Source organism: Trachurus japonicus, chromosome 13 (assembly GCF_045865225.1).
Source record: "Trachurus japonicus isolate A0001 chromosome 13, Traja_1.0".
In the NCBI taxonomy this organism is placed as follows: domain Eukaryota; kingdom Metazoa; phylum Chordata; class Actinopteri; order Carangiformes; family Carangidae; genus Trachurus; species Trachurus japonicus.
The window spans coordinates 31,826,243-31,838,891 of NC_140919.1; the positions used below are offsets into that span (position 1 = coordinate 31,826,243).

Sequence of the window (12,649 nt, forward strand, 5' to 3'; positions counted from 1 at the left end):
ACAGTCTGGAAACACACTCAGTAACAGCTAAACAATCTCTAAGCTTTGTCGGGAAACACACTCAGTAACCAGCTAAGTCTCTTAGTAGGAAGGCAGAAAAGGCATGCACTGCAAATTATGCAACCCATCATTACTCACAGGGACAGTGGTGAAAATGGACAATGGGGTGTTTAAATTAGCTTCTGAATACTTTCGTTTTGTCACTGTCTTTTGAAATTAAGAAGGAAGCAGCAATGTTATCATTTGTACATTGACGCTAATTTTACTAGAAATTGTGTCAGTTCCTCACTCTGACCACTAGATGGCAGTGAAACCCCGTGACTGGTTTCAATTGCCAACTGCAACAGATATAAATTAGTCAAATTTGCGTCCATTTACCATTGGGCCATGCTTTCACTTCCGGTTTTAGTTTTCAAAATAAATCTAAAAAAGTATCGACCACAGTGGGCATGTCATTTCATGGCATCTTTGACGTGAACGACGACACATCCTGTCACGGCTCTTGTGTCCAAGCTGTCGTGCCTTAGGTCAACGCTGTGGCGACCGACCAGTCCGAGTAGCATCATCATCACTGTTACTCCACAGAGGGGAGTTGACTACCGACAGAAAATAAAAGTTACCTCAGGAGAGGAGACAGCTGCAGTGTGGAGAAGAGGTCAGGAGGATCCCTGCGTGACAAGAAACACGGAAGGTTAGCTGCAAAATAGCTCACTGGCTAATTAAGCTGTCGGTCGGAGTTTTACTCTCACTCAGGTAAGCGTGGACACCGTTAGCTAATCAATGAGTCGTCGCGAAAACAAGCCGTTACTAGTCATTTTTTACGGCGATAGGCCTTTTATTGTCAATAAATTTAGGTATGTTTTTGTTGGTAAGATGAATTTATGTGCTAACAGAGGCTAACTAACTGTTGCTGTTGGTGTGTTTGCAACTTTATCATCAACTTTAGCCTGTGTTAGCTGCTGTAACGTTAGCGAAACTAACAAAACAACAGACTTTCAGTCAGGACAGGCTCTCGTGTCGTAACGTTATTTTTCTGACTGATTTCGCATGACTTTTGTCCGTGAACCGGGTAAAAGTAACACTGGATCAAACAAAAGCATTCAAATGAATAACAATAGCACCAAGTTACATAACGTGTTTTGTAATGTCTCTAATCAAGTTAAAGACAATCTGCTCCGTCATGTTGTGTGCGTATGTGTAATTGTTAGTGTCGGACTCAGCCCATGTTTGGTCAAAGACAGTTCATTAACTGTAGTTCTTGTTGCAGAGGGGATATGGAGAAAGCTAAACAACAAGCCTTCGACAATGCCAGACTTCAGGTGATCAAAGATGGCTACGAGATAGCCTTTGAGTGCATCAACAAGGGACTGACAGCAGATGAAGCCGGGGACAAGGCCCAGGCCCTGGAGCTGTACAAACGGGGGCGACAGCACCTCCTCAGGGCCATCAGTGTGCCCTCACAGGGGGAGGAGTGTGTGGGCAGCTCCTGGAAGTCAGCCAGACAGATGCAGCAGAAGATGCAGGAGACGCTCAACAACATCACCACCCGTCTGGCCATACTAGAGACCAGCAGCTCTGACCTCGGGTCAGAACCCACGCCCAACACTGCCAGTGTGTCCGGCCCTTGTGCCACAAACATGTCTGAAGAAGCATGTCTGTACCCTAAACTCCTCCCCACCAAAGAGAAGCCGGGCAGGCCGGCTCCACCGGGCCTGCTCTCTGCTAATGGTCACGCAGCAGGAGCCGTGGGAGGCCTGCCTCTCTCTCCCACCAGACAGCAGCCGGCGGTTCCGGCCGAGCAGCCTCCAGCCTACTCCCCTCAGGCGGCCGACGGCCACGTCTCCATCTCCTACGGGACCGATGCAGGGGAGATGTCCCTGGTTGGGAGTGACTTCTACAGCCGCACGTCCAACTCCACGCCGTCTCCCCAGAGTATGGGAGAAGACGGAGAGGAGCTGCTATACATCCCTCACGGTGTGCAGATTTTCTTTGTCACACCAGAGGGTCAGGTGAGCGCTCCGTCCTACCCCGGCTACCTGCGGCTGGTGAGGTTTACCACCGATCATTCTGAGAGAATGCCCAACAGACCACCAGCATTTCTGCAGGTAAGACTGAATAACAACCCCCCCCCCCCCACATGCTTCAGCACAAGCTATTCGTACCCATGTGATGCAACAAGCGCAAGTGAGTTGTCATCACTGTGGTGTAAGTCTTTCTCTGTCCAGTCTCTTTTGTGCCCTTTCACCTGGTTTTGTAAGATTGTTTGTTCGGCTCATCAAGACCTCTTCCACTGTGAGTCATCGGCAGCCGAGATAGGCCTGTTAATGATCTCTACCTCTAGGCCCTTTGGATGTGATCATGTGAGCCTTGCTGACTCACTGCCCTAATCCCACTGGGTTTATGTGCCTGATGTCATCCTCCTGGGAAATCCTGCAACAGTACCATCATTAGCTCTAAATTAGGGTTAAGGTGGTACTTCAGTCTGACCTACTGAACATATATATATATATATTTACAGGAATGTAACTTAACATTAGAAGTTTTGTTGTGACTACAGTCTTGTTGTGGTTAAAGTTTAATGACCTGATGGAATTTAATCAATCGGAGTCACAGAAATGAATCAGTTTACACATACTTTGTCCCCAGTCAGTGATAAGATTAGAAATTTCACAAAGCTTAACTACCATATCATTTTGGGTTTCTGTCAAAATTCTCAATTGATACTTCATGTACAGTATAAGTAAGTTATCTAGCTTTTCCTATTTTAGATTTTTTTTTAACAACATCTGCAGCCAAGGTACACTCGTGGGTCATGAGACTGAAATTTGACTCTTCATTGGGGAATTTCCCAGGTGCTATTGCCAGTGGCTGACATCAGTGATTCACATGAGTGCAAGTAATTATCTAAATCCTCCTTAACACTGTTAGGCCCTATAATCCTGTTAGACATGCAGCAGTTGGAGGGAGACAGTGTCCTCTAGGTTGTCTCCTCTCAGACAGTTCACTGTGTAACTCTGATGAGGATCTCCACTAAGTCGTGTCAGTCTCCACATTTCCAGGTTACATTTGAAAAACAAAAAACCCTGTAAACCTGTCCTTGTAGACCCTTTTCCCCCTGTTACAATTTTTTAAATATTATATTTTATCCATAATTTTAGGGATGCACGATAATTATCGGGCCAATAAAATATCGGCCAATTTGGGGGGAAATTGCGTAATTTTTTATTGATCATATAGGTACATTTTATCTATAAAAAATCTCATAAATTAATGAAAATGAGGGAAAAATGTTGCAGGTCAAGTAGCCCCCGTCAGTGATGACCAGATTTCTGAAATGAAAATCACAGGACATGCACTGCTGTTTTTTATTTACAGCAAATGAGCACAAATATTTGTGTGATAGAACTTTTGTTTGCCGTTATAGATAGGCCAGAACTACTAAAATATCAGTTTTTCATCACTGCATCCTAGATTTGTTTTTCTCCTGGATGCACAAACTGCAGATGAAGATATTAAATATAAAAATATGAATTTATCGGTTATCGGTATCGGCCATGAGAAGCAGGAAATTATCAGTTATCTGTATCGGTTGAAACTTTATATATTGTGCATCACTACATAATTCATTTCAAACCAGAATAACATATTCACATACAACAGACACACAATTAGAACAAAACAAACAACTATACAAGCAACAAGAACAATCAACCAAAGAAACAAGCTAAATAAATTAAATCAAATATCAATACAGTAACAAAACACAAAACAGTAACACAATACAGTAAAACAATAACAATACATGGTTTGAAATGAGGATGGATGAAGCAGAGCTTATAAATTTCCATCCCCGGTTTACATTCACATAAACACACAAAACACCATCAAGACACATATAATGCATCGCAAACTCCCTCAGTCCTCCTCTCTACATCTATCCTACAATTAACTACCCACTCCCCACTCCTACAGATCAAACATTGACCTCTCTATGAATTGACTATGACTTTGCTATATAGTAGGGCAAAATATTTTCAGCTGATACACATCGTCATGACCTTCCTATTATCAGATTTTGCAGCATTGTTTATTTTTCTACTATTTCTTCCTGGCAGGTGTGTGACTGGCTCTACCCTCTCATGGCCATGGACTCTCCAGTGCTGCTGTGTAATACTGGCGTGTTTATGTTTCCGGACATGATGGCGCCAGCCCCAGGCTATTACGTGGGGGTGGTGCTATCCTCCGAGCTGCCTGCTACAGACAGAGAACTGTTTCAGGACCTGCTGTCCCAGATGACAGATCTCAGGGTTCAGGTCAGTCCAGATCTGTCACAACACAATCTCAAATGTTGGTCTGTGCACAGAACCGCCTGAGGCTTAATGATTTTTTTTGTTGTTGTTGTTGTTGTTTTGCACCTACCAAATCTCCAAAAATATTCAAAATATATCTCTTCTGAAATGAATTCTAATTTTCACATGAAAATGTGTTTACATAAGCATTTGAAGTCACCAAAGATTTGATACCCAATGCCTTTTGGCAAATCCTCTTGTGCCAGTGGGGAAGCACTCGGAGCTATTTTAGGCAAATGAGACTGTGAAGTAGGAGTGCTCTGCAGCTTTCAGAAGATACAGCCATATGAATATGGTTTTCTTCTGCATTTCATACATTTTAATATGCTGCGATCCACTTAATCAGGCTGATTTTTCCATGATAATTATACTTATCTGAGTTTCAGCCACTAAAACTGGCTTAACAAATCAGCATTTCCCACATACTGTAGAAGAAGACGTCTAACCAACAAGATTAATTCCCCATACATTAATAGATCTTGTGTCTAGGTTCTGTGTTGAAATGCAGTTGAAAGAGAGAAATGTTGCAATTTTGAGCTTGTGATTTCACTGCTGACTCACAGTGTCCACTCTCCTCCCCTTTCCTGGTCAATCCCCAAGTTCTGCAATTAGGAAATATATTCCTCCTGTGAAAAAAGACTGTAGCTGTTTATTCAATGTTTAAAGTCTCATTGTTTTGGCCTTCCTGGCATGACACTTTCACTTCTACTTACTTCTGAGCTGGCACACTTCCCCATTTTACCCCTGCCTCAGCATTGTGGGGATTTTAGACAGGCAGGTGAGCAGAATTAATCAGTTATAATGCTCTTATCTGCAGCAGCTAGAACAACCGCACAGCTTCAGCAGAAAGACAAGTGCCAGTTCAGCCATGATGAAGATGGAGATGGTGGCTCAGATCGATGCCAAACAAGGTCATTTCTGATGTTTGCAGTAAAGCTAGTTATCTGCTCTGATGGATGTGATTCCATATCAGCAAGTAGGCACTTTTTTGTTTTGTTCTCGTTTTTAGGTCAAGTAGAAGATTTGAGGTTTACAGCACAAAGGGAGACTGTTTTCCAACTGACTGACTGAGACATTTTAAAGTGACGTTCTGTTTGTGGCAAACAAATAGCGCATTGTAATGAGAGGCACAAAATAATGAGAGGAGCTTTGTGAATTTTTCGGGGCGGGGGTGTTAACTTGGAGTCGAGCATCTGATTAGAGACGTGTGCAGCTTGGACAATTTAGCAGACAAGTTGTCCAAAGATTTTGACTGACAAGTAGCTCTCGCTTTCAGCCCAGATCGTCTGTCTTCATCTTTACTCTGCCTAACTAATGTGTGTGTTTGGTCAGGCTTCAGATGAGGCTGCTGACAGCATTAATCTCAGTCAGAAAGTGTCCATCGCTGCACCTGCACCTGCACCTGCACCTGCACCTGAGGCACCTGGGGAGGCTGCACCAGAGGAGTCTGAGGACGAGAAAGCTCTGCCCGAGTGGAGTGAGAAGGTGGCAAGTGGGATCCTGACAGGTGAGGTCACATTGTGTCCTCAAAACTGGAATATCCTCATGCTTGAGTTTGTTAGTAATTAGTTTAGAAGTATATATGGTAACCCTTTAATTTACAGGCCGCTAATTACGTGATAATGTCAAGAAATAGCCTAGAAATAACAGCCAATTTCATAGTAATGTCGTCATGTTTTTCATAAAGGCAATTGTTACACATGCTTTTATGCTTTACATTTTTTTGGAAAGGCCTGAATTTTTCTCACCAAGTCCTTGAAATTGTTAATTACAATCAATTATGTCTGGGATATTTCTACGCAATCAATCATTATTTCTTCTGCTATATTTGTTGACATTACTACGAAATTGACCTTTATTTCTAGGCTATTTCTAGACATTATGACACAATAACTTGTTATTTCTTGGCTATTTCTTGACATTATTATGTAATTAGCGGCCTGTAAATTGAAATGTTACCATATATCACCAGTCCAGCATGATTAACCCTGTGTGATCCCGTTGGGCTTTCAGGTGCGTCCTGGTTAAGCTGGGGTCTGGTGAAAGGAGCAGAGTTCACAGGCAAAGCCATTCACAAAGGGGCATCTAAACTCAGAGAGCACATCACTCCGGAGGACAAACCCACCACCGTCAGCCCCACAGTCACCAAAGGCCTCCATGTTGCGAAACAGGCCACTGGGGGAGCAGTCAAAGTCAGCCAGTTTCTAGGTGACTACATCATCTTCAGTCAGCGTGTTTTATGCACCTCGTGTAGTTATTTGGCAGCGGATGTGTAATTGAGTAATGCTGTGTTACTGCAGTGGACGGGGTGTGCACCGTCGCTGGCTGCGTGGGTCGAGAGTTGGCTCCGCACGTGAAAAAACACGGAGGCAAGCTGATCCCAGAGTCTATGAAAAAAGACAAGGATGGGCGATCCAACATAGATGGAGCCATGGTGGTGGCTGCCAGCGGAGTGCAAGGTAAAGATTATGTACATTCTCTATTCTCTAATAGAACGTTGTTTGTAAGAAAATGTACAAAAATGTTTCATATATTTACCCAGGATTTGCAACGATGTGGACTGGTTTGGAAGTAGCAGCGAAGGACATCACAACGAGTGTAGCCTCAGAGACTGTCACCACAGTGAAACACAAGTAAGTCTTCATTTCTATTTAATCACTTGACGGACCACTGTCACTTGCTTGAACATGCAGCAATGGAATTGTTAACTCAGCACTGCCCAATAAAACATTCATTGATGTGTATGATGCAAATGACCTCTTGAAGCAAGCAAAACCAAAAATACACTCACTCGTTCTCCCCTCTTGAATTTGCTTTGCAGATTTAGGGGTCTACAAAACATCCTTGACCCACCTAATGAGAAGAACAGTAATTTATCTTAAATTATTCACAGCTATTTAACTCTTGACACCACTAATCACAAGCATGCCCTGAGCCTCTATTTTTTTTTTTTCTGGAATGATTTGCACTTGCACACAGCAAATTCACTGTCCTACCCTGTGTGGCAATTCACATGGTGGTGCTGCTTTTAACTGATTTCTCCCAAGTGTTCCTAATGGAAATATCACAAATATCACATTTCTCTCCTGCTTGACCTTCAATCTTCCTTTACTGTATGGATTTGTGATGCAGCCTCCAATGATGAACAACATGCAATATGGTTGATTAATTGATTTCAGTAGGGTTGGGTGATACTGTGCTACTGTATATTTAATGACTTTTTGCAATTTAGTTTCTACTACGCAGTGAATATCAGAGATTTTCCTACTATGTTATATATTATTACAAACATTCCTATCTGGCTAATTTATCCTGAAATTTTTCTCGATTCAGTTTCAAAATATAGATATTGTGGGGAAAATTGTAATCTTCATATATCTTGAAAAGATGATTATATCCGCATTGCCATCCCTTAGATATCCTAACTACAGATTTTACCCGTCATAAATTAGATTGTGCCCTTTGGCATGGCACCTTTGCAATCCTTAAACTGCATACTAATTAATTATTCCCAAATCCTCTGTCCCCCACCTCTTGCTCTGACCTCTCACCCAATCTAACTTCTGATGAAGGTATGGAGCAGCAGCAGGACAGGCCACAGACCACGCTGTCAATTCTGCCATCAATGTTGGTATCACTGCCTTCAACATTGACAACCTGGGGATCAAAGCTGTGGTAAAAAGGACTGGCAAACACACAGCACAGGCCATTTTGGAAGACTATCACCTTCAGGAAAAACCAGAGAACGGGAAGCAAGTGGAGAAATCAGGAAAATAGCCAGTGGTGCCCTAACTCACTCTCCCAGCAATGCCTTAAAAAAATATTTTTTATTATTCTATCAGATTAATATATATTTAATATAAATTATTTATATAAAACCTGTTTCATATGCACAAGATAACAACTGTTATATGATAACAACTGTTATATTCATATCCTATAGTTTGATACAACTTATGAGCACTTTAATTTTTATGTAAAATAAGGTTGATGGAACAAGGTATAAAAACCCAAACATCTAGATAGCATATTAATACAGCATAACATTCAGGTATTATCATTAACTTGGAAAATAACTTTGCTGGTTGTACTAACAAAGCATTGAATGGTTGACTAGATACTGGAATATATCCCAGTCTCAAAGACACATCCGTGTGTGGTTGAGTTTTTCTCTGGTAGGGTAAGTGCAATTTCAAGACTTTGAATGAACAATAAAAGTATCACTACTGCTGACGGTGCCTGCAAATATCCAGTGATATGCAAAAATCTAATGTTTTATGAAACTAAAGGTATCAAACTTGTGCAGAGTCATTTATGTATTTTTGTGAGACCATGAATATGTAACAGCAGAGCTTTTGCTGTCTAAAGCTGTAAAACTGATGTGTTGTGCTACAATCTGCAGTGCTGTCTTGTGCATTTCAGTCTCAGATATTTTCAAATATCGCAGTGTTTATAGTATTTCATGTGAAAATTTATGTAGATTTTTATGTATAGACAAAACATTTAACCAATGTGAATTTTGAAGTGCGATGCTAACTTTACTTCCAAACCACTGACTTTTTTTTTTTTATTTGAATGATGTGACCTGGTTTGCCTCTTTAAAGATTCCAGCTTTAAGCCCTCAGCAGGCAACTGTTATTTGGTTGTTCATTTCGGTTTCTTTACCAACTGAAAAAATAAAACATTTTTTGGTGAAAAAATGTAATGATGGATTTGGGGAGGAAAATCCCATTTTCATTTTTGTAATTGAGATTATAAATACTCTGTTGAATGTATCTACCTAATACTACCGCCATCTAGTGGCTTTTAAAGCATGTCACTTATCACTGAATATTTGCCCAGACTAAAGCTTTATTCAGTCATCAGTGGAGAAAAAGTCAGAAATACTAATAAATATTAATTTATTATGCCATGTTTATGATAATGGGCTAATAGATTAGGGATGGCCTTTTTTGTACTGCAGTCATTTAAATTGTACTCTAAAAAGAACAAAATTTTCAGAAAAAAATCTGTAAAACAGTAAAAATCTGTAGTACAATAAATGCAGCTCTGTACCGTTCATATTAGATATACAGTACGATGGCTTGACTTAAGTTTCAAACCAACATAACAGCCATCTTTAAGAAAACACTCTACTCAGTTGCATGACAAAAAAGCTGACCTCCTTTCTAAAACTTAGGAAAGGTTCCACTGCTATTCTTTATTAAAGCAGAAGTAAGCGATCCGGTCGTTTTGGCTAATGCTGCGTTCCAGGCAGGCTTTTGAAACCGTAAATTAAAGCTTCAAGTCACAATTTATGACTTTGTAGTGTTCCAGGCAACCCACTCGTGTTTCTCCGACCTGTTTTACCTGTGAAAGTCACTATAACGGCCACTCGTAACTTCTGACCCATGAACTCGTACCAGATCGAACTGGTACGACTTCACAGGTCGGAAAAACACCAGTTACGGGTTGCCTTGAACGCACCATAACAGTCCTCGTCCCTACGTCGCCACATTCACGGCGTCCCTTGGCTGCACACACAGCCCTGCATGCCGTTCTCTCTCCTCATTGGATAAAGGTTGTAGGATACGATAAAAGTTTTCTCCTGGGCTCAGAGCAGAGCAGAGTGACTGACAGACCCGTGTTTCAGACCAAACACTCTATAGAAGTGATTGCTGTCGGAAGATATAACTATTTAAGACTTATATTAACACAAAAATATCGCTTACTTCTGCTTTAATTGTAAGATAAAAGACTGATCTGCTTCATTTACTGAATCTCAAGAAAAGGAGATGCACAGCTGCCACAATCCTAACAATGTTACGCTGCAAAATTAGTAATAAAATTGGAAGTTTATGAAAAATCTGAACCTTTACCTAATTTGGACAAAATGACAAGACAACACATTTTGAGGTCTGCTGTATACAGAACTCACCATTTTGTCACTGAGTTCTGTGTGGCCATTGATAACTGCAAATATGCTTTTACACACTATATTAATCAGGTCATTGGTGATATCTCCAACTTAATAGTTGGAGCCTGTTTAATGTACAAGTACAACGTTTACAAGATTAGCATCAGGGAACTCATTGTAGGCATCCAGGCATCCTACAGTAAATTCAGCCAAAAGGGACTGACCACGACCTGTGGATTGTCTGTTAGAGCTATTACTATGAAGGCCACTCTCCTGGAGGTGTCTTGGATCACACACAACATTTAGCATTGGCTGATTTCCACTCTCAGGTGTCAGGTCATCAGAGGTTGAAGTTAAAACTTCAAACGCAGACAACAGGGTGAGTGGTTGGTTTGTAAACGCTATTGAAACACTGTCAGCTTAGCCAACCGGGGTGAACCAGTTTGACTTTGATATCCTAAGGGTGGGATGACATTTGTTATAGTAGTTAGGCAGGCTGAAATCCAGTGATGAAAAGCAACATCAGGCCGGTATAGGGACATCCCACAGCACGCGGCTTTAAGTTGGGTCTGATTCCCTCTGTGACAAAGAGGAGTTGGTCGTCGTTGTTGATGCAAAAGCACATGAATTGGGGTTCATAAATCCAGGGGTCAGTCAGGGTCATTCAGTTATTTTCCACAGACTGAAACGAGGCAGAGAGAGATTGATCCTGGCACATTTGCAGCATTTGTCCTGGGGGAACACCCGACTTGTCGAGCAGTGTTGGCAGGGTATATGCATTGTGGTTGGGCCTTCAGCTGTTGAGAGCATTTGATCAATTTTCAGAGAATTAGTTACTGCAATACATAACTGAGTTCCTTGTTTACAAAGCTTCTGCTGAGTGCATCTCCACAAGACCTTATCTGAAATTAAACACGATGCACTAGAGCAAAGATTCTCGAATAATGCACTTCATTTACTTGAGAACTGTTATCTCAGGACTGCAAGTCAGCATCCAAAACCATACACAAAATAATAAACGAAGTAAGCAGATAATGATACCCTCAGTTGACATCTTAGCAGTAAGCTTTGCACTTTGTTAGTTTTATTTATTTTTTGGCTTTTCAGGCACAGTTAAGAGAGACCGGAAATGGGGAGGCAGACAGAGGGAGAATGACATGCAGGAAAGAGCTGCCCGATGCGGGATTCAAACCAGGGCCACCTGCAGCAAGGACTGTAGCCTCTATGTGGGGCGCCTACTTAACCTCCTGCACTGGTTTTCCTCTTTAGCCTGACTGTTTTTGAAAAAATATATATTTCAATAGAATTTATTCCCCTCAAAAAATGTTTAATTAATTTTTTAAACTGGGAAACTTGAAGTTTCTACCATTTTATGTGGTTCTGTGCACTTATCCACCATCTGCTCATTTTTTCCCCCCCTGACTGTTTTATTAACCTGTGGAAAACATAAAATTATATGACAGCAAACGTTTTTGCATTCCTGCCACTAAAAGGATGCGGTCGACCTATTTCCTACAAAATGTCTGGGGGCAGAGTCTCCATCAGGTAGCCGTTGCTTGCAGTATAAGCTTTATTGCTGTTGCTATGTCTGACAGAATTAACAAAGAGCAGATCGAGGATCACACAAACTGTTCTAATTTAAAGGCTGAGAAAACATGCAAAATACAGCATGAAATGTGTGAATATGCTACAATTATTACTGCATCAGTGCCACCATGCTTCATCTCACTATTGTATCTTCCATGTGCATGCATAGGCCTACTCATGCAACAGTGGACAAGATGCCCATCAATGAACAGAAAACAATTGCTTTGATATAACACAACCTTTGGTAAGTGTTACAGTAGACTTTAACATGAGCCATCATGAATCATCACACCACCCGCCTCCTTTCTGTTCAAAACAGTGATTTGGTAGGCCTACTCTACAACGAACTCTCAGATGCTGAGATTTCATTTGTCTCCAGAAAAAGAAACACTTGTGCTATGCTTTTGAACATCTGATGAGTTCTGATAATGCTCCCATAACATTTGAAGGTAAAATATGTTAAGTTTACACCTGTAAAGAGTAGCCAAACTTAGGTTTAGTCCTTTATTTTAGTCTAATCAATCAGCAAAATGTGACTGAAGATAACCTTCCAAACTTTGAGGATAAATTATTTCTTCAGCAGGCCAACTGGACGAGTGCCATATACTAGGCCTAATAGAGTAGGCTAACTGTTTGCAAGGTTGAACAAATTCGACATGCTGACGGTAAAATAAATATCTACGTTGTTCATCCACGTAGGCCAAATAAGAATCATACAAGTCCTAATTGAGTTCTTGGCGAAGCGGTTAGCATTGTCGCCTGTGGTGCGGGAGACCCGGGTTCGAAACCCACTCAGGGCAAACCAAAGCAATATAAA

General features: G+C 41.2%; 1 protein-coding gene and 1 pseudogene across 2 annotated transcripts; one reads left to right on the forward strand and one right to left on the reverse strand.

The window, feature by feature from the left end:
- Positions 1-682: 682 nt before the first annotated feature.
- Positions 683-8,373, forward strand: spartb (spartin b). Of its 2 annotated transcripts, XM_085796002.1 has the most exons (9): positions 683-753; positions 1,268-2,105; positions 4,116-4,313; positions 5,682-5,856; positions 6,363-6,557; positions 6,650-6,808; positions 6,892-6,982; positions 7,171-7,217; positions 7,922-8,256. In XM_085796002.1, exons 2-9 carry the CDS (start codon positions 1,275-1,277, stop codon positions 8,026-8,028), a joined length of 1,803 nt encoding a protein of 600 aa, XP_085652128.1. In that variant the 5' UTR covers positions 683-753; positions 1,268-1,274; the 3' UTR covers positions 8,029-8,256. The 2 variants fall into 2 exon arrangements, with proteins under 2 accessions (XP_085652128.1, XP_085652127.1); XM_085796001.1 differs by lacking the exon at positions 7,171-7,217 and having other exon boundaries at positions 1,270-2,105; positions 7,922-8,373.
- Positions 8,374-10,356: 1,983 nt separating this feature from the next.
- On the reverse strand, positions 10,357-11,962 carry LOC146976297 (uncharacterized; annotated as a pseudogene).
- Between the last annotated feature and the right edge of the window lie 687 nt (positions 11,963-12,649).